General features: G+C 38.0%; 1 protein-coding gene across 1 annotated transcript in view; it reads right to left on the bottom strand.

Annotated features, from left to right (window-relative positions):
* GMDS (GDP-mannose 4,6-dehydratase) overlaps positions 1-25,732 on the bottom strand; it is a 429,715-nt gene that overhangs the window by 356,785 nt on the left and 47,198 nt on the right. Inside the window, exon 2 of the mRNA XM_052780355.1 lies at positions 2,543-2,587. Within this exon, the coding sequence (XP_052636315.1) occupies positions 2,543-2,587 (45 nt within the window). The remainder of the gene's footprint in view (positions 1-2,542; positions 2,588-25,732) is intronic.

A 25,732-nucleotide genomic window follows, 5' to 3' on the forward strand; every position in this document is an offset into this window, starting at 1 on the left:
CTTTTTATTCCATCTTAAGTCTGAAACTTAACTGAGTAAAAAGGTGTGCACAACCGCAGAGTGAGAACAGTTCGCTGCTTTAACAGTAACATTTTGGTGGCAAGATCTCTAATAATAGCTGAATAGCTTCATCTTTACAACTTGCAAGTCAAATCTATGATGCCAGTTTCCTTGCATAAAATCTTGCGTGCCCAGCCACACAAAAAGCTCACAACGTACCTTGTTCTACAATTCAAACGCTAACTTTCCAGAACTGAGTAAAATATTTGCACTTTGAGGATCAATGGGGAGCTGAGAAACATGGCCCCCAAAAGAAATTTCCATCAAGTAGTGAATTTATGAAGATAGATTTTCAAAGTTATGCAGTTAAAAGCCCTATCAAAATAATTATTTATAGAATGTGTGGATAATTTATAGGGACATAATGTTTACAGATTAACACTTTCATAAAGCGACACTTCCATAATAACTTCATTTTCTCAAAAGATGCTGGAGATATTTTGAGTACTCAAATGAACATCTGTTTTGCTAGGTAAAAACCAGACTTTGCAATTTTAAAGCATCAAATTATTCTAAAGGAAGCTAACTGAAACACTCTACAACTCTTCTAGCAAAATTAAATATTTTGGCTTAAAGTCCTGATGAGAGACTGCTTGAGCTCTCAATTATGTATCTCTGAATGAAGTCATGCTGAAATTCAAGTTCACGCAAATGATTGACCAATAAGTCAAATCTTGCCAGCTCAAAGCTTGATGAAAGATTGTGCTTGCAAGAGCTTTGTGTCAGCTGAATGACTGTGATACCAACATTTGACCAATGAGATGTGCTAAATGCAATCACCCCAGGACTTCAAAAAGTTTCAGCAAACACAAATCCAGAAAGCCTGTTGCATCCAGCGATAACAAGAAAACATGCAAACCCAGCTTTTTTTTTTTTTCCTTTTCTCTTTTTTCTCCCACTCCTTTTTCTGGTATGCACATACAAGAGAAAGAAAACCTGCCAAATGCTTAATCCATGACAGCAATATTACTGTAAAAAAACTGATGAAAGGTACCTTTGTCTGCATAGGACAGGTGAAATGAGAACTTTGTGACAAGCCAAAATGTGTGCAAACTGGTTAATCTAGTTAAGAATGTAAGATCAGTGGATTTTTCTCAATAGGGTTTGACCTTTAAATAGATTGAAATTAAAAAAAAGGTCAAACGAGCCATCTTAGTCAGGGAGGCAATCAGTTAACACATGTACTCTCGTGTTCAGTTATTCAGGAGCAGAGGTCTAACTGGGAACACAGAAAAGAATTCCAACAAATTGATGGAGAGTTGAAGAACAGAAGAAAAAACGCTCTACCCAATTATTGTAACCTTTCTATTGTGGAAGGGTTATATTTCATTTTAGCTGCAGTTCACAGTTCCCAATTTCATTGTGAACTAGGAGAGAGCATGTGCTTTTGCCTTTAAAGTGGCAGAAGCAACCACAATGATTATGTCTCTTCCCCAAATGGAATGGAGAAATAGTAAAAATAATTGATTTACAACACTGAAAAACCAACACCAATAAGCAGATCAATCAACAAAGCAGGAGAAAGAATGGAGCAAGCAAGGCAAGATTAACCACACGCAAAAGCATGGAAAGCACAGACTGGCTGGCTGAGAAGAGACTTCTCACTAAGCTATGAAGCAGTATTACAACAGAAGTAATAAAATCCAATATTAGAATGAGCATTAGCTTTTACTAAAAACCCAGAAAATACTACATTGTGGGGACATTAATCTGACCACCCATTTCCTTCTATTATCATTCATTTTGGAAGCATCTTTCATGACTGAAAAGACAAACATTCTCACATATATGCCCACAACAGTTCAAAGCCATCAAATCATATCATAATAATGTGATTGTTGGTTTGCTGGGCCAGAAAAGAGACGATTTTGTCAGGGAAAATTTTGCAGCAAGAAGTAAGGAATCAGACTCCCTTTATTTTAAGGAAAATGTAAATTAAAATCATGTGCTAAGCAAGACTATAATTAATCCAAGAGAAGGAGTGGAAAATAACACTAAGTGTATTTTGGGGTTTGGGTTGATTTTTTTTTTTTTTGCTTTTTAAACAGAGAAAGCAAATGCAAGGGTTTCATTGCTGAAGTATAACTGCCAAAATAAAAGGGCCTCTAGCATGGAGAGAGAGGGAGAAAGAGAACAAACAAGAGATTCTTATTCCTTTATGTGGTACATTGCATCATAAATTACTCCCTAATTCCTTACAGTTTTGGCTCACACAGGTTGCTGCTTATCTGAGTTGGCGGGAAACATGCAAAGCAGCTATACCCTGAGGAGAAGAGGGAATCCACCAGTGGACATTAGATGATAAATAGTACAATAAGCTGGCATGATTACAGGCCATGTTGCACATTCCTCTCCAGAGTTTTGATTTGTTATCTAGGGCTGGAGTGGAAAACATACACAGAGAAGGACAGAAGCAGAGGAAGCTGGAGCTGCAGCATCCAAACGACTCCATCAACCCACAGCCGGTCACCGAGTCACTCACCTCATAGCCTTTTTCCAGCAGGAACTCAGCCAAGTACGATCCATCCTGGGAAGAGTAAGATATAGGAAAATGTTAGAAACAGTGAATGGGCCTGGGAGATTTGGACTGGTTAAGGTCTCAAAAAAGGGAAGAAAAAAAAAAATTTGCACTGAGTTGACCGGGGTAACAAGCATATAGTTTGATTTCTCCAGATTTATACACTGACCCAAAAATACTATAGATGCTTTTTGGTTAATTTTAGATTAAGCAGCAGTATATTTTAAGATAAGTTGCTTACAAATGCTGGTTGAGAACTCCCGTCTCTTGAATCTCTTCCCAAGTTCCATTATAAAGTGCCTGGGGACATCTTTCCAAAATATCCTAACCACAGTTATTGAATTTTAACTATTTTGGAGATAGGGAAGGAAAAACATTCTAGAAAAATTGGTGCAACCTTGGCATACTCTGAAAACTAATGTGCCTCTGTAGCACTGTGTCACACTCGTGTCTCCCTTGCACACATGCTGCTTCCACCAGCTTTCTGAAGGCAGCAATAATTCTGCCTGCCTAACTGAGTTTTCAAAAATATCCCTAGAACAGCCTGTATTTATACTACTGAATAAAAACCATTTTCACATTTTATAGATTGAGGGTTGAGAGTTTGGGTTGTTTTGGTTTGGAGGTTTTTTCTTTTTTTTTTTTTTTTCCTTCCTTTTAAGTCCTTGTCAAACTTAAATTATTAAACTCCCAAAAAGCAAATACTTAAAAACACATGCTAGCGCATGTTTTCCTGAAATAAGATAATTTTCCTGGCATCACTATTGCCAGGATTACCAAATACAGCAAGTCATATTATCCTTATAAATGTGTACACAGTATCACAAACCCAGCAAAGTTTACCCCTCCAGAAGAATGCTTGCTAACCAATTCAGTGAATATTACCCATGCCCAAAGAATCTGCACCTTTTCACCGACTTTTTGAACTGGTTGTTCCTTTAATATGTGAGAGTATTCCACCAGAGTCAATTGACTTACTACAGAAAGACTATAAAAGCATGAGATGCCACCTATGCTTACATGCTTAAACTCTGTAATGTAGATCAGCTCTGCCGTGATCATGGCCAGAGACATTTAAGTGCAAAATTAGACATCTCTCTCATCCTCTTTTTAAAAGCATGTTTCTCCAGAGAAAAACCTCACCTCAGTTTAAATGAACTTTTCTTATCTCATAGACAGCTTAAGGAGAATAACATACTGAAATAAGAAATGTGAGATGCACTAGAAGGCCCTAGAGCAGCGGGACTGCCAGTGGAAACTGCTTACTACATTGATGGCAAAATGATGCAGAATGGCATGGTACAGTGTACAAGGGGCATGTTGCTGTATGTTTAAAACTGCAGCATTACAAAAAGTGAGTGGCTTTATGGTATAAATGTTTCATAAAGTCTTACACAGTCTAGAAGACCTTGAAACTAAGGAAAAGTCTCAGCTTACATACTTCTTCCACTACATGTATATCTGCGTGTTCACATAACTTTACAGTGCCATAAGCCAACAGCCACCAGTCTGTGACACTGGTTGATCTGGAACATGACAAACCACACGTGCCATGGCATCACTGGAACAGTATGTATTTCTGTACACCAAATGAAAAGAACAAGACCTTATCGAAAGGAGAAGTTAAAAGAATATGCAATGGAAACTCTGGAGAAACATGGGGGCAAAGGCAGGAATGACAACTACCTTTAATGTAGTTGTCATCTTTTTCATTAGTAATTCCTCCAGAATTTACTAGAGGTCGATCAGAGGGAAAAAAACTTCCCAATTATCCTTGGTTGCTCAGTCCACTAAAATAAATAAATAAATATATAAAATAAAAAGGAGATGAAAGTGGGAGTCCCAGAGAGTGCAAAGGAGATGAAAAAAGAAAGACTGTGATTACTTAGGAAGTTGATGGGAAACAGACTTGACTAGGATTGAACCCTGTCAATAAGGTCTTGTTCTTCTCACCCAGGCCATTGCTCAAACTTTCCAGTCACCCTGGAACATTTTGAACCAGCAGTGGCACTCGCTTCCTCTGCGCTTCCTTTCCAGGTCTATCAAGTGATAGGGCAGGGCTTTACAATGAGTGGGAAACAGGCAGCAAGTGTGAAAGCTACTGGTTTCTGGCTCCAGCACAGCACAGCTGATTTACTGTCCGGTAATCACACACAATGCAGATTCATGCTGTCCTGAGCTGCGATACCGTATCGCACACGGCCCCCAGGTTTCACGTTTCCCTCCCTTTCAGTACAGCAGCTGTCAATGCTAACAGCGATCAGAACAGCGATCAAAGTGTCAAAGAGTTTGCAGCTTGTAAGGACAGTACAGTTTCCATCTTTTCCTAATGAGGTCAAGGAGTAACTAATATTGAGTAAGCTCTATTAAGTTAGTTAAACCTTTATCCATAGGGGACTGCATTATGCATATAAATTTTATTATCAAAACTATGGATTTCCGTTTATACTACTACCAGAGCATTCAAGATTCCGGAGTCATTAAACCAGGAAAGGAATATTAGAGGAACTAGGTGTTTAGCAACAAATCTCAATTTTTGTTAGGGTTAACAGATTTTGCTTTATTTGAGCCACACGCTGCCAACCATTCCTGGTTTGCATCTGAGTAGGAATGGACCAGGATGAAGTGCATGACTTGGTCTGATCCCATGAAGTTGAGGATGAGGGGGAATTGTCTTCCCTTTTGTAAGAAATGCTTATAGTCACCTTCATCCTATTTCACTGAGTGTTTTACCCCAAGACTATTGGTCTAAATCATGTCCTCCTTAACACTGAAAAAAAGCAATACCAGCCCCGGGGGCAGTGAGCATATGCAACCAGCAAGGCATTAGTACACCCAGAGCCCAATCTGATCATTGAGGTAGCTATGGGTACTCTACTCCCCCAAAATCAACCACAAAAGCAAGGTGAAAAAAAAACGGTCTATAGAGCTTAGAGTGCTTGGTTACCGTGTCCCCTCCAATTGGCAATACGCTATTCTACTTTAGAAGTGTTGTCACATTTGAGAGCTTACTTTTGCTAACATAAAGTACCCAGCTATTGCTGTTCGCCTTGTAACAAATCAACAAAACCTCAGAAGACAGAAGTACGTCCCTTCGTCTGTGGCCAAAACATCAGTCTTCAAAGAAAATAGCCTACAAACTGCCTTTTAGTAGCATTGCAACGAGACTTGGCCCTGCACAGATACGTCAGACCAGCTTGAATGGTCGAAACAGTTTAACAAGACTGATTAAATAAACCACCTCTGTTAAAACAGTTCCTCGTCAGCACACTCTGACATATCAGACTTGAAGAATCACTACACTGTCTTCAGCCAAATAGTAGTCTGAAAGCACACACAAAGAATAATACTTCAGCTGTCTTCCAAGACACAGCAGCAGGTTTCCAACTGCAGCTGCCTTACAACATGTCTGTAAAATTCCCAGACAAAAGAAAACAGTCACATAAACTAGAGTAAGACAACTTTAGGATGCAATATTTTATATTTAATATAGTAGTTAATGTAAAGAACTTCAATAAGCTTTGACAAACTATCGAAGAAAACCTCTTCCAGCAGACTGAAGAAATTGAGACATAAACAAGAGCTGGACAGTGCTTTGCCACAAACATCTAGAATAAAAAAAAAGTATCAAGTTTGACTTGATCCATGAGCAAATAGGATCATTTATACAGAAAACTGAAAACAAGTGGAATTAAATAGCCTGTTTAACAATCCAAATCTCCTTTATTTTGCACTGTTCTACACAGGGAAATTCTATTTGCAGTGGATTAGTTTTGGATTTATATTGGCGCATTCAGAGAAGGCTGTAAAAGCAACCCCAAATGCAAAACATGTTAATCCTCCTCCCTTGATATGGCCAGTTCCAACCACCATCCTTCTGCAAAGCTCCCAGATTCAAGAACTAGATTATGTCCTACCTGAGTGTTCGTAATCTAGACAAGGAGACTCCCTCTTCCCCACAGCTCCTCTCTGCTAATAAAGATGAGTGGAAGAAAGCACTAGAAGGTTGAAGAAACAAGGAAAAAGAGACTAAGAGGAAGAGGAATAGGGTTCTTTTTATTATTATTCCTAGAACTCCAGGAGAAGTATATGGAATGCTTTTCAGAGAGAGGGAAAAGGAATTAAAAACCTAACACAAGTGATGCAAGCGTATTATGACCGTAACATGGAAGAGAAAGGGCTCCCATTGCAGGGGGGTAGTATAAACATTTGAGAAGAAACATCCCCACAGTATGGTGGACAGAATTACATTCCCTGCAAACATGCAATGTTAGGAAATCCCAAAGCCATGCAAAGGATTGTGAGAAATCCCTACAGAGATCCCTAAGAAACTGTCCACCAACAGCCCAGCTCTCTGCTTTCTGAAACAACAGAGCTGCTGATATCAACCTGACTCCCAAACCTGACTCCCAGCCACAAGAGACACGGTCACTCAAGAAGCACCACTTCACTGGATAACGCAGCAGGGAAGAGAGCCCGACTACTGTGCCATAGCCCATAATCCTTGTGCCCGCCTATTTGCAAATGGATTAGCAATAAAGCCAGAGAACATAATGCAACACACCCACTGTCAGATGCACTGTTTGAGGGAGGTGGTGTTTTTTTCATATTTCTACGATGGGCGTGTATGATGAAATATCTGTCCATTTGCTACATGCTTACAGATCTGCTCGGTACTTCTGTGTGTCACAAATACCAAGTTTTCAGACTTCGTTATTCCTTTGGGAGAAAAGTGCCCTAAGTTTCCACTTATCACATGAAAGACCAAAGTTGGTTATACTTATAAAATTCAAAATTGAGTAAAGCTAGTGCCATGCCCTTAGGAATAACAGTACAAAGGTGAGTTCATAGAAGTTCAAACTATTGATGGTGTCAATTATCAAGGTCATTCATAGCGGTTCTAAATTCCTTTTGAACTAGAAACTATAGCTGTGCTCTGCTGAAGTTAAATTTTGATAGGTTCAGTTAATCTGTTTGGGGGACAGTGCATGGAGAGAAGAGGCACACATTCAGCTGTAGGACATGGGTTTTATTTCTTAAAGGGATCTTTCTGCAGTAATATCACCAACAGTGCACTGTTACCATTTTCATTTAGCCTTGTTTGAGGCTCAATACTTCCATTAAAATATGCAGAACCAGTGCCACTAGTAGCCTTGCACAATAAATTGTTGCTTCATCAAATTTTAAACTTTCGCATAGCTATAAGCTAATGTTCTTTCAGTGACTTATTAAACTGGAGTATGGTGACAGATCCTTTGGAGCAGGGAACACACACCACTCTAAAGCAACAACTAAATGATTTTAATAACAATCCATAATAACAACTATTCATTTGTTTGTAGCACTCCAAAACAGCCTTCCTTCAAAAAGAAAAAATCCAAGAGACTAATACAGTGTAATGTTATTTTTTGCTGAAAAATGCATACTTCTAATCATTTCCAGTGATTTACAGAGGAAATAAGTAATTTTTTGCAGCTACTATAAACAGAACAGTGCTGCACTTTGTCTTAAGTCTTCAAGGCAATACTCGAGGTAAAGCATTAAAGTGTTCATAAAAAATTCTCCACACAGAAAAAAGGAAGAGTTATGAACTCTGAAGTATTTAACTGATTTATTAAAGCTGCCACCCTCCAAATGCAGTAGTTATTTTGCTATTTTGATTTCTATTCTGGCCAAGTAAGAATAGGAAAACAAGTGTCCTTTTGTTTCTGCAGTCAAAAGAAAAAGTCAAAAGGCAATAAATGTTAAAAAAAAAATATCTATCTTTGTTTTAAAACATTCCCCACTTAATTGAAGGGGTTTTGTAATGCATTAACTGCAGTACAACAAAAAAAGATTAAGCAGGAGGAAAAGTTATCACTAGCAATGACAACAAAAACGTTCTAATTACATTACTCTGTTCTTTTTCAATTAAGAGTTGTTTAAAAGTAAAAAAAAAAGCAAAATTGCTTTGGAAAAGTGAATCACCCTGTTATTTCCTAGTCTCAGCTCCATCTGACCTCACACACTATTCCACTGGTAAACTCTCAAGTTATATTAAGAGCTGCAACTGCAGTTATGGACAACAGCAACAAAGTTTTCTTTCTTCCTTCCTTCCTCCCTCCAGTTATCTTTATCCAAAACAACATTATTCACATCATCAATATTTATAGCTATTCTGCTGTGAACTTCTTCTAAAGAACAAACCTCTGCACCAGCTAACACGAACAGAGTAAGCTTGTGTAATTCAAACGTGCTCCTTACCATTAGGAGAAGCAACCAGTTATGAGTTTTGGCTTAACTTAAGCCAACAAGTTACCTTACCAATACTAAGGTATGTCAATGCAATGCTACTATTTTTTTTAAAGTGTTGATATTTTAAAATATAAAGTCTTCAGTCTAAAATACATATGATATTCCACAATAATCAAACAGCTTGCATCTACCACACAAAACCCCCCAACATCTCAGCTTGGGAAAAACAAGTTACACCATCAAACTGAGTATATTAAGGTTCTTCCTGATTGCAGGAACCTCTGACACTTAATGTGTTATTTCCAAATACACTTACCACAAATTTCCCAGTGATGACAGTCAGATGCTTGATAGCTTTTTAGAAAAAAATTAAAGTAATGCCCCTAAACTCTCAGGCTGTGTGCTCAAACATTCAGATACTCAAAATAACTACTAGTTTTCAGATGTGTCCAAAGAACTATTTTTATAAAGAGGAAAAGTATCAGCAGAGAGCCTTTTGCAGATTTTAAAGAACAAGCTTTTTCTGAATGCATCTTATAAGCCATAATACATTACTTTTTTCTTCAAATATGAATGTCTGCAGTATACTAATATAAAACAAACCAGTTATGAACTCTGAATGAGAGAAACCTAGCTGTATTTTTCTGTCTCACTAGTGAAACCACAGGGATCGGAGGAATGTGTCTATAAACATGGAAATGCAAATCATATGGACAACAGTCCACAAGAAAATTAAAACCTCTACTTACAGTGTTTGTAATGGGAAATCCGTAACAGTTTTAAAACCCACAAGATGATTGTTTTGCCCATCCCTATTTCCTCCTGCTTTCAGAAAGCTACTGGTATCAGCTGGTCTTTCACCTTTCCAAAATAGTAACCTCAGCTCCAATCATCAGCAGCTAGGAGCATTTTGGACATGCCCGTCCTCAAGTACTCACACTAACCCAGCAGCCCCATTAGGTGACTAACACTGCTGCAGCCAACTCAGGGGGAAACCCCTCAATCGGCAACAAATGCAAACTAACCCCAAACACTGCCCAGCGGAAACCCAAACACACAGAACCTAGTTGCACAGAGCAAAGACACCAGGAAAGCCAGGACTAAGCTGCAGGACACGCTCTCAAAAGAATAATTTTGACCTCGAAATCTGAAAGTTCAGAGTTGTCACAGTAATAAACTATAAAGCCCAGAAATGGTTTTGGAAGAGATACAGCGTCTGTTATGTTTAAGACAGATGAGTAATTTTGTGAAGTGACACCAGGAGGAAAATACAAAGTCTTAGCATGCCATCTTTACCTTTAACATCCTGCAGAGGAAAACCAAACCAAAAGCAGTAACATGGCTATTACTGTAACTGGGGCGGCCACCTCAATTTATGACCATAGCTCAACACACATCCTACCAGAAATAATGGATCCACCTCACTCCCAGACAGAACTATATCTATTATTTTTTTGCTGCAGCAGCTTACTACAGCTGCTGAGGTTAAAGCTCCTTTCACCATTGTAACGCCAGCTTCTCACACTGATGCTCAGCAGGCTTTCTACTACTGCTGCTCACTGCCTGAGTTTGTTACTTTAAGTTTAGCCCAAGACATTGTTTCCTAACAGGGTGCGAGGTCAGTTATTTGAGAGAAACCAAAATAAACATCGCACTTGCTATCTTGTTTGCGTGAGACCAAAGCCTAATGAAGGAGATGTAAATGAGTGTCTACAGGGAAAGAAGTTTTTAATTCATTCTTCTGTACTCAGCTTTACACATGGCCATAGCAATTTAGTCTGAAATATGACTTATTTACAGAGAAACATAAAACCAGAAAGAAAGCATGTTCCAATTGGAGTAGAGAAGCAATGCACAGTGAGACAACTTTTATTTTCTTAAATGTTTGCACGGTTAGAAATTTGAAAATGCAGTCAGGAATACTTGATTGGTATGTCGGAGCTTTAACAGCTCTCAGTCTTGCAGTATTTGCTGGGGTGGAAGAAGAGCACTGCTCCTGCAGTGATATGGCCTGCAAATCATGGGAGCAACCACTCTGTTTCCCGGACATTTGAAGTTCTGGGAGAAGACAGCTTGTGTTGCAACTGATCATTACTCTCTTAGGTATTGCCTCCCCCAGTCAGCATGGTGAGAGCCCAGTTTTTGCTGGTCTGCCACCTACTGAAGCACAGATAGATTTTTCAGAAATTCTGCTTGTTTATGCAATTCCCACCTTTTTATTTCAAGGTTCTTACACTTCCCAATTTTCAGTAACAGAGGTCTTTAAAAGGTGGCCCCCAACACCTTCCACTTTTCCGGGCAGCTCAGATTTCTCTTTACACCAGGAAGGCATACAATAAGATACAATAAAAATCAAAGAAAACCCTATCACAGCAATAAACTTCCCAATACTTATGCAGTAGAATAGAAAAAGAAATATCCAATTGAAATTTCAAAACAAACAAACAAGAAAAACCCCACAGAAATCCCAAAGCTAAACTCTTCTGAAAGAATATGTTTGGACCAAAATGTTACATTTTAAATGACTCTCTTTACTTGGCTATTTGTATCATCTTTCCTTCAGGAGAAACTGAAGAAACAGTAACAGGAGAAAAACATAACAGGAGAGCTCTTCAGAGCTGTTCCCAAATGTTCACTCTACACACATGCTCTTCTTCCCCATAACAGGAGATTGTTATGTATTTTGAGTCCTAAATACATAAAGATACACTTCAATGAATTGAAAAAAACAAACAAAAATGATAGGAATCTTAAGACAAGTTCTTCCTATGCATTCCAAAACATTGTTCTCACAAAAAACCCCCTAGAGAAACAATTAGCAAAAGTCAAAGACACAGTCTACGAAGATTTGAATACAATGCTTTTAACTAGTTTTTCCAAAGATAACACTTGCCAGAATTCCATGTTTTACAACACGTTTTTATTATGCCCAGAAGCAGCTTCACATTTTGTTGGATATTTTTAAGCAAGAGTAAATATGCTTCAAAAGTTTTTTTTTTTTACAGTCTAGGATTATTTTTTTTTAAATACACAATGTATGTTCTATAGTATAATTGTAAATAAATTAAATACATGGACTCTGTGGTAAAACCTGATTGAACAAACAGAACTATTAATTCAGACAGCGCCCACCTTTATCTGTAAGCAAAACCAACAGTTAGTGAAGATGCTTAACTATATAATAAACACACATGTTCAGAACACTTAAGTATAGATTGAAATTGTACATTAGACCCAATACCTCTGTTCCACGTGGCCGCTCTTGCTAATCAAGCGCTGGGATGCCACATGGACTGAGCTTCCTGGTGGCGAAAAGCCAAGCAGGATAAGGATTATCTAGGCGATAGCAAAAGGATGCAGTGTTTTTTCAGAGAAGGTTGCAGAAGGTCATCCTTATATTTACAGATACCATACAATGCCTTGTGTACCCAACTTCACAGCTTTCCCTTGTCAGCTTCAAAAGGGGAAAAAAAACCCACCCAGTTTCATTAATTGCCAAGGTTCTTGTCTAAGGGGAAACTAGAAAGGGAAAGCGAGCAATCACATATCTGTCAGGAACAGGATTCGGAATAGACAGCTACTACAAAATCACCAGCAAAATACCCATTCCTTCAATTTATACAGTATTAAAAATAACATGCAGTTTGAGTTAGCAATAACCCCTTGTACCATCTTCAAGTGCAGTCATCAGAAGAATTCTTTAGCTAGCTAGCTTTCATGAACGGCTTCCTAATAAAGATTAGGACAGAGACATATCAAGGTAAAGCAACTGTATAGTTTAAATATTTCCACATCAGTTTTGTTGCAATGAATTACACAGGTTTGCATAGATCTCTGAAAACAGAAGAACTATTTAAAACTTTCACAAAGGAGCCTTTAGGAAGCATCAAAACAAATTACTTTAAAGAGCTTGTCACAAACATTTCTTTCTTTAACTTCTTTCATTTGCTGTTCCACAAAACCTGAAACTCGTTAAATTTAACTGACTTTACAAGCTGTGGAGAGACTGAGTACATAGGACACATTTTAGTCATTTTTGTCTGTATTCATAGTAATTTCCTCTAATCTCAAGGTTTCTTTGCAGTTCATTTGAATTGCTTTGCACCTTAGGAACTACAGGAAATACTACGGAAACCTCCCTGTCTCAGTTACTTTGCAAACTGTTCTGTTACATGTATTCCTGGTTACATCAGTAACAACCTACCAAAGGCAAACAACACAGTATCACACTGTTACTTGCTTAAAATTCATAAATTCTTTAATTTAATTGCCAAGGGACATGAGGGTACGCTAACTGAACAAACACAGCCGTTTTTGCAAAAAGGCAAAATGTGAAGAGAATGTGCAGGTTTTATTACAAACATTACTGGCACTTAAAAAAGGCAACATCCTATCTTTTTTAAGAAACACTTAAAATTTCCATAGCAGACACAGGAAGAGAACTTTTGGTTTCGTTAAACATCAGATGTAAGCATGAACAGCAAAGTGCAAGAGGGCCTCAGAACAGCTCTTTTCTTTGAACAATACTCTAAGCCCCCTAGGAGAAGATTATCAGATATGTGTGTACATAAGCAGTTCATAAAATGAAGTACACGGGTCCTCCTTTTAATGCTATTAAGAATTACAGATTAGCACCACCATGCAGCTGACTATTTGGAATAGTCTTCATGCACCTTATTTGCAGGTTCACCTGCCACCTGGCTTTTGCCTGGGCTGAGCCAATACCTCCAGCAAATAAGGGCAACAGATAGAAGTCAAGAAATTTCACCTTATGAATCTTAAATGCTTATGCATTGAATCACTACAATATGCTCGAAGTAGATAGAAAAAGGAAGTTTCCATACTGAACTACATCGCACATGGAAAACTAATTTGAGCACCCCTTAAGGAGTTCTTCACCACCGCATCAACTAAGCTAGTCGCCATCAAACCATCTGTCTTCTCCCTCTGCCTCATTCCAAGAGAAGAGGCATCATCCGTTTTCCTCCCATCCTTCCCCTTGAGGGTTATCCATTATTTAGAAAGCTTGAACAGGCATAGCAACAGGACTGTTATTTAGGCACCTGATTATATGACCTATGACCTGATCAAACTATACTACATGGTACCCTTTAGATAAGCATCCTTACTCTTTAGGGACTGATTGCATTTATTTACATTGTTCATTTACATTGAACAATGTCTCAAGGGTATTAGTGAATGTTTCTGTACTAGTGAACATGCTTACAACCAGTAGGTGCATACAACCAGACAACTACCTTAACTACTCTATCCTCACAGAACACTCTGCTTAAATGACATCGCACCAGCAGGCACTGTGGAGGAAATTATTTGATTTATTGCAACCCAGAAAGAAGTCTACAACAAACCGCTTTGAGATGATGGTAAAACTCCACCTTCAGGATCTACGGCACCACAGCTACACCCCTTCCCTCCCTCTCAGAGGCCAGTCACGCTGCCTGACTCACAGCACTACTTCAGAGTTGTGATGAGTACCACAGCCGTCTATGCCATCTGCTGCGTACAGACCATCCATAGACGCAGGCAGTCCTCCAGCCACACGCGTGCTGCTCCCATGGCAGAATTCCAAATAAAAACCATGGCTTCGTGTTTGCACATCTTGTTTGTCAATATTGCTTTGTTTCTCCAAGAACAACTTGGCGAACTGATAGGTTAGAAGGGTGCTACCTAGTGCAAAGCTGCTCCTTTCAGCTGTATGCCTATGCAGCAGTCGGCCAGGGGTTGCAATTCAAGCACTCTGCACTTATCTGCATGACCTGTGATAGGAATTCGAACTTTTCTAGATTGTTTAGAAACTTTGCTTGTTTCTAAAGATGACAACGGTTCTAGATCCATAGGGAGAATATTCTGGGTTTTTTCCAGATATTTCTCTTTTACTCGACACAGTGGTTTACATGAAGGGATGTTCAAACTTAAAAGAAAATGTTTCCAGGTATTCCCATGTACTTCTGTAGGACAATCTCAACCTGGCAAACTAATTAAGCCATCAAGTGACTAAAGTTTGCATGAGAAGGTAAACAGCAAGGGTCCCAGGGAGGGGGCAAACAACTATAAGGACAGGCAGGCAAGGAGGGGTGCTCATCCTAAAATGTAACACAAGAATTTCTTCAAAGTTACTGGCACGGGACCAGCAAAGGTCAAGCTTGTTACTCTCCTGCTGACATGCAGGAAAGGTAAAATTGCCAGTTGCAGTGAAAGTTGTGCAGATCTTCAGACAGTGAATGCTGTTTTCCCACAACTGCAGTCTCGTTTTAATTTTTTTCTGCTACTTTCCTTAAAATGAAAGTATTTCCCCAAACATTTGGTGCCAGATATCTGTTTACCCATTCTTGATGCATTTCATGCTACAAGGGTGCAAGCTACATTTTTTCCATGTACCCATGCTTACATACATATGGTACATGCAAGAAGCTCGTATCTAGTTAGTAAAAAGCATTTCACATTATCTTGCATAAGAACAGTTTTCTTAGTAGTTTGTTTACATAAAAGCAGTAGCTAGGCACAGCACGAGCTCTTGAACAGCATCAGGAATCATTTGTGCACAAACATTTCATGCATGGGGTCAAATGCATTTCTGATCTATGACAATTCAATTTTCATTCAAGGGCACACAGAAACAAGCAGATATGTTCCTCACTGGATCACCCCATACCCTTGACAGCTCAGTTGTTTTATGCTTCATTGATGCAGAATCCAAATGATTCCATAGCATCATGCTGCTTCCTTCCCCCTTTCATGAAAGCTAGTAATTTGTAAACACTCACTTCATTTATATTTAACTTTTCACATGAAATGGGGAGAAATTCACCATGTTGAAACTCAATGGTCCTAATGACATTTTGTGGAAGGTGGTCAGGAATCAAGAAGCAGCCCAGGGACTGGCAGTCCCATATATCCACCGGAAAAACAAACTGAACACCAGTATCTTATGCACTCTATTTTACAATCTTCTCCATCTCCAAGTATTTATGCTTTCCTAAAGTCTTAGGAGTTAATAACAAGGTTAATAACATCATTATAAGATAGTTCTTCACTTTGCCTATGTTTATTTACAGCTTGAGGAAAATCCTAACAAAAACACATCCTACAATGCAACTGGCTAGACTAGTAGTGCAAGATACTAAAAGGAATCCTCTTTCTTTCTTTTTTTAATGCATAGCAAAGCTGAGTAAAGCAAATTACTCTTGCTGATGCCATGCAGTTAAAGTGCAAATTGCAAAGTCGTTTCCACAATGTTTGTTATTCTCCAGAAAAGAACTAAAGCTCTGAAGATGTTGTTGTAACAAGAGGTAAAGATTTAGTTGCACCGACCCTCCTAGTTTAAAATGTGCAAAGAACAGTCCTGGGGGGCCTTGACTTTTGCCTCTGGCATGATTTGTGTTTGATCTCGCTCAAGCAACTTAAACTTGGTTTTAAACTTTTTTTTTCTCGCCATAAGCATAAGATGAATGATTATGCATAACATTGCCTATAAAACACCCTCAAATACTATAGCAACATATGCAAACAGTCCTGAAAACAGGTATCAGGAATGAAAAATTATTAAAATGCGTATATAAGCACGCTTCCCAGTAGAAATTCTTCGGCAAACTCACCCTGTTGTTAGAAGGGGGAAAGGAGGGAAGTTTGGGGTTTTTTTTAATTGCAGAAATATTAATAAGTGGCACATTCAAATGTGTTTTTACAGAACAGGGATGAACAAACTGATTTTAATATTGCTGGAAACAGTATGGTGGCTGCACCAACACATTCTGAATTGAACAAGTTTGCTGAAATCCAGAAGAAAAGCTTGAGTGAAAAATGAAGAGGCTGTTAAGGTAATATAAACCTTACCAGCCTCTATTGGATCCATTGTCCGTGGCTCATTCAGCTAACTGACCCTTGACAGGGTTTTGTGGGACCATTTTTAATTAATTCACAATTTTAATGGATGATTTTACTGACACTAATAATATTTTATAGATAGAGCATGGAAACAGAGACAGACCTATGGGGTAACCAAGTCAGGGAGCAGTACTAAATCAACTGAAAGGCTCAGAAAGAAACCTTCAGCTTCGCTGTCAGCAATCATCAAGTACATTGTAGAACAGCTGGCAAGACCTTCTATTGCATCTCATCGCTTCTTTCTCTGGCCTTCTCCTTACAAAATTATTTCCTCTTGATATCACCATACACAATAACTGGGCTAAAAAATTAATCTTGCTGTCTAAAGCAATCCTCCCACCTCTTTTCTCCCTCTGGAGTTCAAGCCTATACAGCAATATTGCAACATTTCTGGAGGGTTTTCATCATTATTTCTTAAGAGAAGAAGCTTCTTTTTAACTCTCTTATGAGCAAACTGTCAATACCTATGAATTGGGAATACTTTATTAAAATAAACCAGCTAGAATTTATATAAGTCTACTGCTATATATGCCATTGCATGCTACATTTCTTATGCCAGTAAAAATAAACTTAAGGGCCTAGTTTATCACACACAAAAATGCTACAAGTTATTACCAAAAGGGGAGAGGGAACATAGAGAAGTATGCTAGATGCTGAACAAGAATGCCTTATTCTTAGGATTGTTCTAAGTCTCCAAGCTTCAGACTGGTGTATTTTGTGTTCACAGAAAAATTGGTGTAATACTTTAGTGAATTATGGGGAAATTTGTTATGGTATGAACAATTCAGTGTCATTTTACTTTCCATACGTTGCATAATTTACAAGAAAACTTCAGACCCATGGAAATTCTTTGCAGGGCTTTAATAAGAGAAAGGCTATATAAGCCCAGCTACACATTTCCTGTTTGGGGAAAGCAAATGATCCAAGGTGGTTTAATTCAGTTATGCCTCCCATAGATGGGATCTGCTGAAGGGTAGAAAACAGCTCAAGAATCCTTCAGAATTACCAAATTCTAGAACAACCACCAACTTTTTACTGATCCATGAACTGCAGGGGCATAAACATGATCTCTGCTACAGAAAATTCTACACAAGATAACTACATTAAACACATTTTCAATATTCACTGCAACTCTCAATCAAAAAACTTCCCATTTGCTTGAAGCAGGGGCTTGTACATTACTATTAGCCTTTGAATGATCATTTCATTTCAACAAACAATGCAAGTGCAAGAAAAGTATTTTAACCTTCCCAGTTGCTGTTAAAACAAAATGAGAACAGTTTTAAGCATTACAGTATTCCAAAATGGTACAAATTGGTGGGGTCTCTGAAGGATACTAGCCTTCATACTCATGAAAAGCACAACCTGAAAAAAGAGACTAATGGAAGGAAAAAAGGAAGGGGAACTTCGCTTTATTTTTGAATAGCATAGAAAAAGGCTTTTATCCCCAAACCCCATGAACTAGTTAGGAACCACATGGTATAGCACAAATACAATCCTTCAGACTGAAGACCAGTAATTTTTCAATGCTTACCAGCAATATTAGCTAACACAAGGACATTACTTCATACTTCCCCAGAAACATTTCAGTCCAGGGTAATTAAAATGTGTTTATCCATTTCTAGCTCAGAGGGAATACATTCCCTCAAATTAAGAGACAGACTTAGGCAGGCAGACCAAAGACTAATATCAAAACTTAGTCACAGCAGGTTAACACTCCAAGCAGAACAAATTACTTGTAGATAAAGTAATCAGATCTTTCCTTTGTATTTCAAAGTATAACGCAATGCTAGCATAACACTGGATGCTTCAGTACCATGGTAGGTTGAATTTATACAGACATAGGGTTCCACCTCTGAAATAATCTAGAATTAAAAATATCGACACCGCAACTTGGAGCTGAACGGCAGAGCGAACAGCCTTGGGTATCATGGACATCACCGAGATCCAGGGATGGAAACACAGAGCACAGCACGGTTTAACAGGTCTGTAGCAGAGGCTGCAAGTACCTTCCTGCAAGGCTTTCATCAAGACATCTGAAGTCATTAGTCTATTTCAAAACTTGAATGGACTTGACAAAAGATTCTCTCACATACCATGGAGAGTAAGACAGACTTCAGAACCCATGTCAGGTCACAGACCCCCTAAAATGCTTCCCAGATAATGCACTGCATTAAAAAAAAGGTGCTCTTATTTGAGATGCACATGAAGGCCACACCACTCCATTTTGAAAGTAGAGAAACTTTCTTCAAGATTCCAGTTTAACCAGTCACCTTCATACTGTTCTACAGTTTGTTCCTATCTTTATACTCAGGATTAATGGAATAATGCACCAACACAATGATTCATCTGCAGGTAATCAACCAGCTGTATCTTCCTTCATCTCATGCAAATAGTGTTTGGTTTGTTGTTTGGGGAGGGTTTTTTTTGTTTGTTTGTTTGTTTCCTTTTTTATTTTAAGTTTCTTTCCTTCACCAGTGGTAAAGCCCAGGCTGGAAAAGGTATCACTAGATCATGAGAAACAGCAATTCTTCACTGATGTCCCCAGAGCAGAAAATGTTTGGTTACTACTTGATGTGACACCTTTGGTTTTGGCACAATATAACAATCTTTCAGTCACTGTTTGAAATTACAGAAAAACAATGTGCAAGTCAAAGCTTAGTTGTAAATTAACACTCAGTTTAATAAAAAATAATTTTCAAATAATGACATCAGCTAAGCTACTCTTTTGTAGATATCTTCTCACACCTGCAAATATAAAATACACAACAGATGTTGGAGAAAGAGGTCTAACTCCGTCCTCCCCCACCCCAACTGAAATATTGAGTTTCTGCAGGAAAACTTACACACCATCACTCTGCTGCAAGCTGATTACACTCATACCTTTTCTAAATGCTTGGTTGTGCTGGCATGTATATAAATATAAAGAAGCCAAACTTACACAACAAAACAGGTCTGCAAACCTTGATACAGTTCTGCTCCAATTACAGTATGAGACAGGAAAACTGGAGGAGCAAAGGAGCTCTAACCTGGTGCAAACCCTTTTCACTAATTTGGCAATCGATCAAGGAAATCAAAATACTGGATCGGTTCCAAAGCTTCCACAGTTTATAGCTGACACTAATTAAAAGCTGGGTGCATGGCTTGTCTTAGAAACCAGTGAGAAGGAACCCACAGCTCCTTCTGGATGTTCCTGGTAAACAACTCACCAGCACTGAAAAGTAAGCCTCATTTCCTCAATTCCTACAGAAGATTGACTGACTTTTCAATCTATCTGAACCCTGACTGACAGCAGAGACTGGTCTCACAGTAAAAGGGGTTTGGGATTTTGTTGTGTGGGTTTTGTTTGCCTTTTGTTTTTTTAAATTAAGAAAACCCTATGCAATACCACTGGTTTTTCAATTAACATACCACCTCAGGGACAATCCATCCTTAAGAAAAATGAGGTGTTAATGGAGTACATGTCATACCAAATGCTCCCTTCAACCTTAGAGCAAAACTGTTTTCAGCTCTGGTAAATAAGCAGTTTGACTCTGCTATCATTTTTACAAAGTAAAAAAATAGCATTCTGGTTATTGTAATTAGATTTGCATTGCATTGAGCACTTTATGATTTTTTGGGTCCCTGCCCCTAAACAAAGTCAGTGAGCTTCAGTAGGACTTAAAATAACCATTCTCTTTACACAAAGGGAAAGGGGGGGGACCAGAAATTGCTCAGGTTACTGTCATTTCTAGCATTTGCTAGAAGAATGTTTGCAAAAGCTTCTTCAAATCTTAAAATCTTTGAATCTAGGACTTAAGGAAGACAAATTCTAAAGGAAACAACCTTTAGAATCTTCTAAAAGGCAAAGGTTCACAGGCTCTAAGTCACTAGTATCTCCCTTTTCTTTCCAAGCCCTTATATTTTACATGTCATGGTTCTCTGGTTCCAAATGCTGACCCCTTAAACTAAGGGCTAAACCACAAGTAAACTGACATTTTCAACTTCTACTCCGCATTGCGTGGTTCAAAGCAAGTTTGCATGGTGCAGAACAGGGTATTAGTTTGAAATAATTAATTCCAAAATAATCATCCAAGTGGGGAAAAAGTATCAAGCAGATACTAAATCCATTTCTAACTAATGCTTTTTAATTCCAAAGGTACCAGAAGTATTTGAAAACTGCTAGTTTTCCCTAGAAGAGGGTCACAACAATGAAGCAGGGGATTTCTGCATTTCCACATTTCACTTTTAACCCTATTCCCCAAACTAAAAGCTTGAGTACATGTCTCTGTTCACTTTCACAGGCAGCAATGGCAGGAGCAGTTTAGTCAGGTTCAGCACTACCCCAACAAGCCCATCCTGGGCACCTACTCACAAAACTGACAGCTATGTCAGTCCCACAAAGCTTTCCTGCTTTGGAAAGCCAAAAAGCAGCAGCAGGATAAAAAAGGTCCTCATCCATAGACTTCAGATGACATCATTATAACCTTCCACATCTGAGGATTTCATTTCCAAGAAAAAGTAAAAATTATAATTGCATTTAATCTCACTGTAAATGAGATTAAAAGGTTAACACACAGAAGCTGCCAAACATACCACCTCTTGGCAACAGTTGTTAGAAATCTGCAAAGTAGGGATGCTGGGTCTTTTTTTTAATAATTCAATTTAGATTACTAATTAGGATTACCTGAGTATAATATCATCTTAGTTTCCGTATGAAAATTTACAGTTTTCAACCATCTGCACTATCATCTTTAGAATACGTCTACAGCCATAGTATTTAGTATATATCACATAGACATCAGTATTTTCAAGTAATTCCAATTTTTTTTTCAGAAGACAGACCATCCAGTGTTCTCGCAGTGTGCTTGAACCCTGTGCATTTTACAGATAACTAAAGCACAGGAAAATACATAGACCTGATATCCAGTTGCACTGCAGAATTAAAAGGCAGAAACAAATGGAAAGACAGGGAGACAGCAAAAAAATACAGTCCAAGCAAAGCCTAACGGAAGCATTCCAGCAAACATGCCAACAAACTAATCATCTTTAGTGCTTGATATCTTATTAGTAGGAAGCAAAAGGGCCTCTTAAAAGTAACTGTTTTGTTGCAAGCAAATAAGCTAATGGTTTTATTAGTAACATATGCTAAAACATTTATCTGTTAGGCAAGAGTTGCTTTCTTTATGCAGTGTTTTAAAAAATAACGATTGAATCACTTGCTCTACTATTTAGCCACAGGCCAGTGCAGTATGCATAATACTCTGGTGCAGAAATTATTCCTATGGTATTAAACAAGTCCTTCTGAAGGGAAGTTAATATCATTTACAGATCTGTCCTTGGCCATCATTAACAGCAGTCTAGAGAACAAGATTTAGTAAAGAACTGAAGAACAATACTGAGCTCTGAAAGTAGTTCACCACAGAATGAAAGTTTGAAGATTTAAGGAACATTATAGAAATTGCCAGTCTGCTCATTCAGCCTGGAAATTATTGAAATAAGCAAGTAAAAACACTGACAGATCAATACTCCAAATCTGATCAACTGACTTGGGGTTGGTTCTACCTGAAATTGAACATCACTTCTTCCCCCCCTACCCCTTCTCAAAACAGGTTTTCCAATACCCTTCTGAATGCAGGTATAAGTAAGGCAAGTCAAAATATACTGTCAAGATTCTCCTGTTCCAAGTAAGTTGCTGGAAGGTACTTATTTTACTTGGTGAGAGATTCAGACACAGCATGCTTTAGTTATTACTTTACTTTTATGACTTACTTTGCAGAAATAAAGGCTCATTTTGATATCAAAAACCTATGCCAGGTTTGGTCCTGTTTCATAAATACTGAAGTCAACAGATTGATATCCTGGACAAACTTGAAGGCATGTAACTGTACTTGGCCCTTACATATATTATTCAGAACCTACATTTTATGGCACAGCATTTTTATTTTTTTATTATGTTGCAAATAAACATCAAATTCACATTAGTTAGTGACTATCTTAAAGCATCTCCAAATGTATTGACAACAAACATTGCTCAAAGCACTCAATATCCCATACAATAATATGCTCTTTAGTTTTTCAGCATATTAACTATGATGATATTGGGTCATATAATTGTATGTGCTTGATAGTCTCCAAGATAAAAGAGAACCTACCCTCTCCCCTGAAAAATAAGACTCAAAGACGAGTGACAGGAACTCAGTGCTGAGAAGCAAATGTTACTGCACAAATTGGAGTTAGGGTATCCTAAATAAAGTGTGTTAATCTATCCCCAAATATTTCAATGAAGATACTGAAATAGGAACTGAGAATGTATATGTATGCAGAAAGAGCACGCAAAAGCAAGCCAACAGGACAGAGGAAAAAAAAGATGTATAAATTTTTCACCATGCACCACACATTAAGTTCAGCTTCCTTCTTCCATGTCCTCTGTGAGGCCAAACATGAAAACACCAGGCATTCTCTGATCCTCCTCTGTGCTTGAAGGTTGCAAAAAGGGGAAGGCAATGTCAAGGCTGATTCTTAGTAAGTTAAGATGAACAAGAGAAGCAGAGGGTAAAAATAAGAAAGGACTAGCCACGGTTGGGAGGAGGCTAAAAACTAAAATCCCAGGTTTAGTTCCTTCAAAGGCACCTACAAATTCCTGAGAATAAGCCAAAAACCCATACACACTAGATTTCAGCTTTCATACTGGACTAGATGGGAAGGATACCGTTATGTTTAAATGTAAATCTACCATGGCAGAAATAAATGCTAGAAGGAAATGCTTTTTCAATAAAGGGGTGCTCAAAAAATTCCCTTGAGAACAAAATTGAGAATGAAAGGCATTCGCTAATTGTTCAAAGAGTGAATAGCCTGAACTAGTCCAACAACTGTAGCTGCTACATTAAAAATACAACATGTTTTTATTCTCCAATTCAAACTTCTGGGGCTTTGGGGGTGAGGGAGTTGTGACCTTTTCTTTTGTTTTTTGACACTGTACAGGGTCTGCCATAAGTTATTTCAGAAGTTAACTATCAGGCTGTTACATTAATTTATCTAACATGCATACACCAAGTGATGTTATAAAGAAGCTTCAGCTTTCACCACAGAGGAAGTTGATTCCTCCCTATTCTTATTCCTAGGACTCCCCAAAATGCCAAGGATCACATACTGGAGGTGCTCACAGCAACTTTCTTCCCCCAGCTTGTTCTTCCCTTCAGAAAAAGCTTGGTATGTCTTGAAAAACTCTGATGTTCAGAAAGGCTAGTTTATTAATTAGCATAATTATTTTTAACAATTCCTTAGCAATTAACAGTACCTGTTTACCTCCAGGAAAGAGGCTCTGTATAATTTTATGCCCACTTCCATGCAGAAGGTTTCACAAAAGTTGGGGTTTTTATTTTTTCCTTTAAGCTTGCTTCACAGCCAGCTTCAAAATTTTATTATCAGAACAAAACTTTCAGCACTTAAAAGTTAATGGAGGCACACTAAATGTTAAAACATTCACTAGCTGAAAAAAGCTGGGCTATCCTGTGAAGAAGGTGAAATCAGAACAATCTTCTTCCAATGAGTTTACTATTGAACTATTTGAGAACATAAGCTTGCAAATTACTTCCATGTTGCTAATCCTAAGCAAGTATTCTAACTGTTCTGTGAATATATAGTATAAAGTGTATCTCCCCATGGAATTGGAATAAAGAGAGGAGAAAACCACAGCTCACACAGTAGCCATTGTTTGAATATCAGACAGGGAAGCCAGCACTGGCATAACTCTTAATCTGCTGAACTACTAGATTATCTCGAAATTTAACTAAACTATCAGACTGCTTTGAAGCTGTATGCTAAGAATATTTAAAAAAAAAAATCATCAACAGCTTCCAGAAAATAGCTTCCAGAAGACTAAATGTGGATTGTAGACACAGATTTAGATGGAAATTTAAATGCACCTATGCCTTGCAAGGCCAAAAAAATATATTTCATAAGGAAACTTAAGTCTTACTAAAGAAACAGATATACCAAATTAATTTTTTTTAATCTTTACATAAAAGAACATGTTTTACAAAGAGAGGGATCGTTTCTGAAGCTCCTGATCCCACATCTTGATAAAAGACTAATCTAAATACTATTAGTTAAATTTTCAAAGTAGAGATGGTAGAGAGAAGGAAGCACAGCCATCTAATCAAGCAAAATAAGATTCATATTCAATAACATAAGTCTTCACAGAACAGTATTGTCTGAACTATTCTAAAACACATCAAAAGATTAATAACTAATTTTAAAAGCATTTATTTGTAGAAGTCTATTATACTTAATACAAAAAATGAAACACTTCACTTTAAGTGACCAGAGTTTAAGTTACATTGCAATACCAAGAACCTACACATATGCTCCAAAACAGAAACAGTCAACTCTTCAGTGACTCATAGTCATTAGTATCAGATTTTGTAGTTCAGTACAGACTTTAAAAAAAAAAATGAGATAGCAAATTCTCACAAAAATTGTCAGGTAAAGAGACTTCATAAAAGAATCTGTACTATTCTCAACCTTAATTACTAGGTTTACAGTAATTACTGTAGAAAAAACACAACTAGCCCTGCTACTTGACAGCATTTAATTTTATTGTACCTTACACTTCCATCTCATCTTTTCAGGGGCAGTTTCCAGTGTGGCACACTGCAACATGAGTCTTGGGAATGAGTCAGTTCAGGAGGAAGGGAGGAGAGAACCACTGCCCAAACCCACCAGAGAAGAGCGAGCCAAAGCGAGCTTGTTTGGGTTTGTGACCACAAGCAAATATTTTGCTTTTCCCTCCCTCCCACCCCATTCAGTAATCAGACATATTTGTGAGCTCAAATTAGGAAACAAGAAACTTCCCCCCCAGCAACAGGTCTACTCAAGGTATTATTAAAAAAGTTGCTAATTCTCATCCAGCACTAATGGGCAAAGACAGCTGTCATGGTAAGCACAGTCATCTTAAAGTTTGAATGCGTACTTGGGAGGGATGGAAGCAGCTAAGTTCATCCTATGCTGTTGATCCTTTTCTGCAAGACATAA

Source organism: Harpia harpyja, chromosome 1 (genome assembly GCF_026419915.1).
Source record: "Harpia harpyja isolate bHarHar1 chromosome 1, bHarHar1 primary haplotype, whole genome shotgun sequence".
NCBI lineage: Eukaryota > Metazoa > Chordata > Aves > Accipitriformes > Accipitridae > Harpia > Harpia harpyja.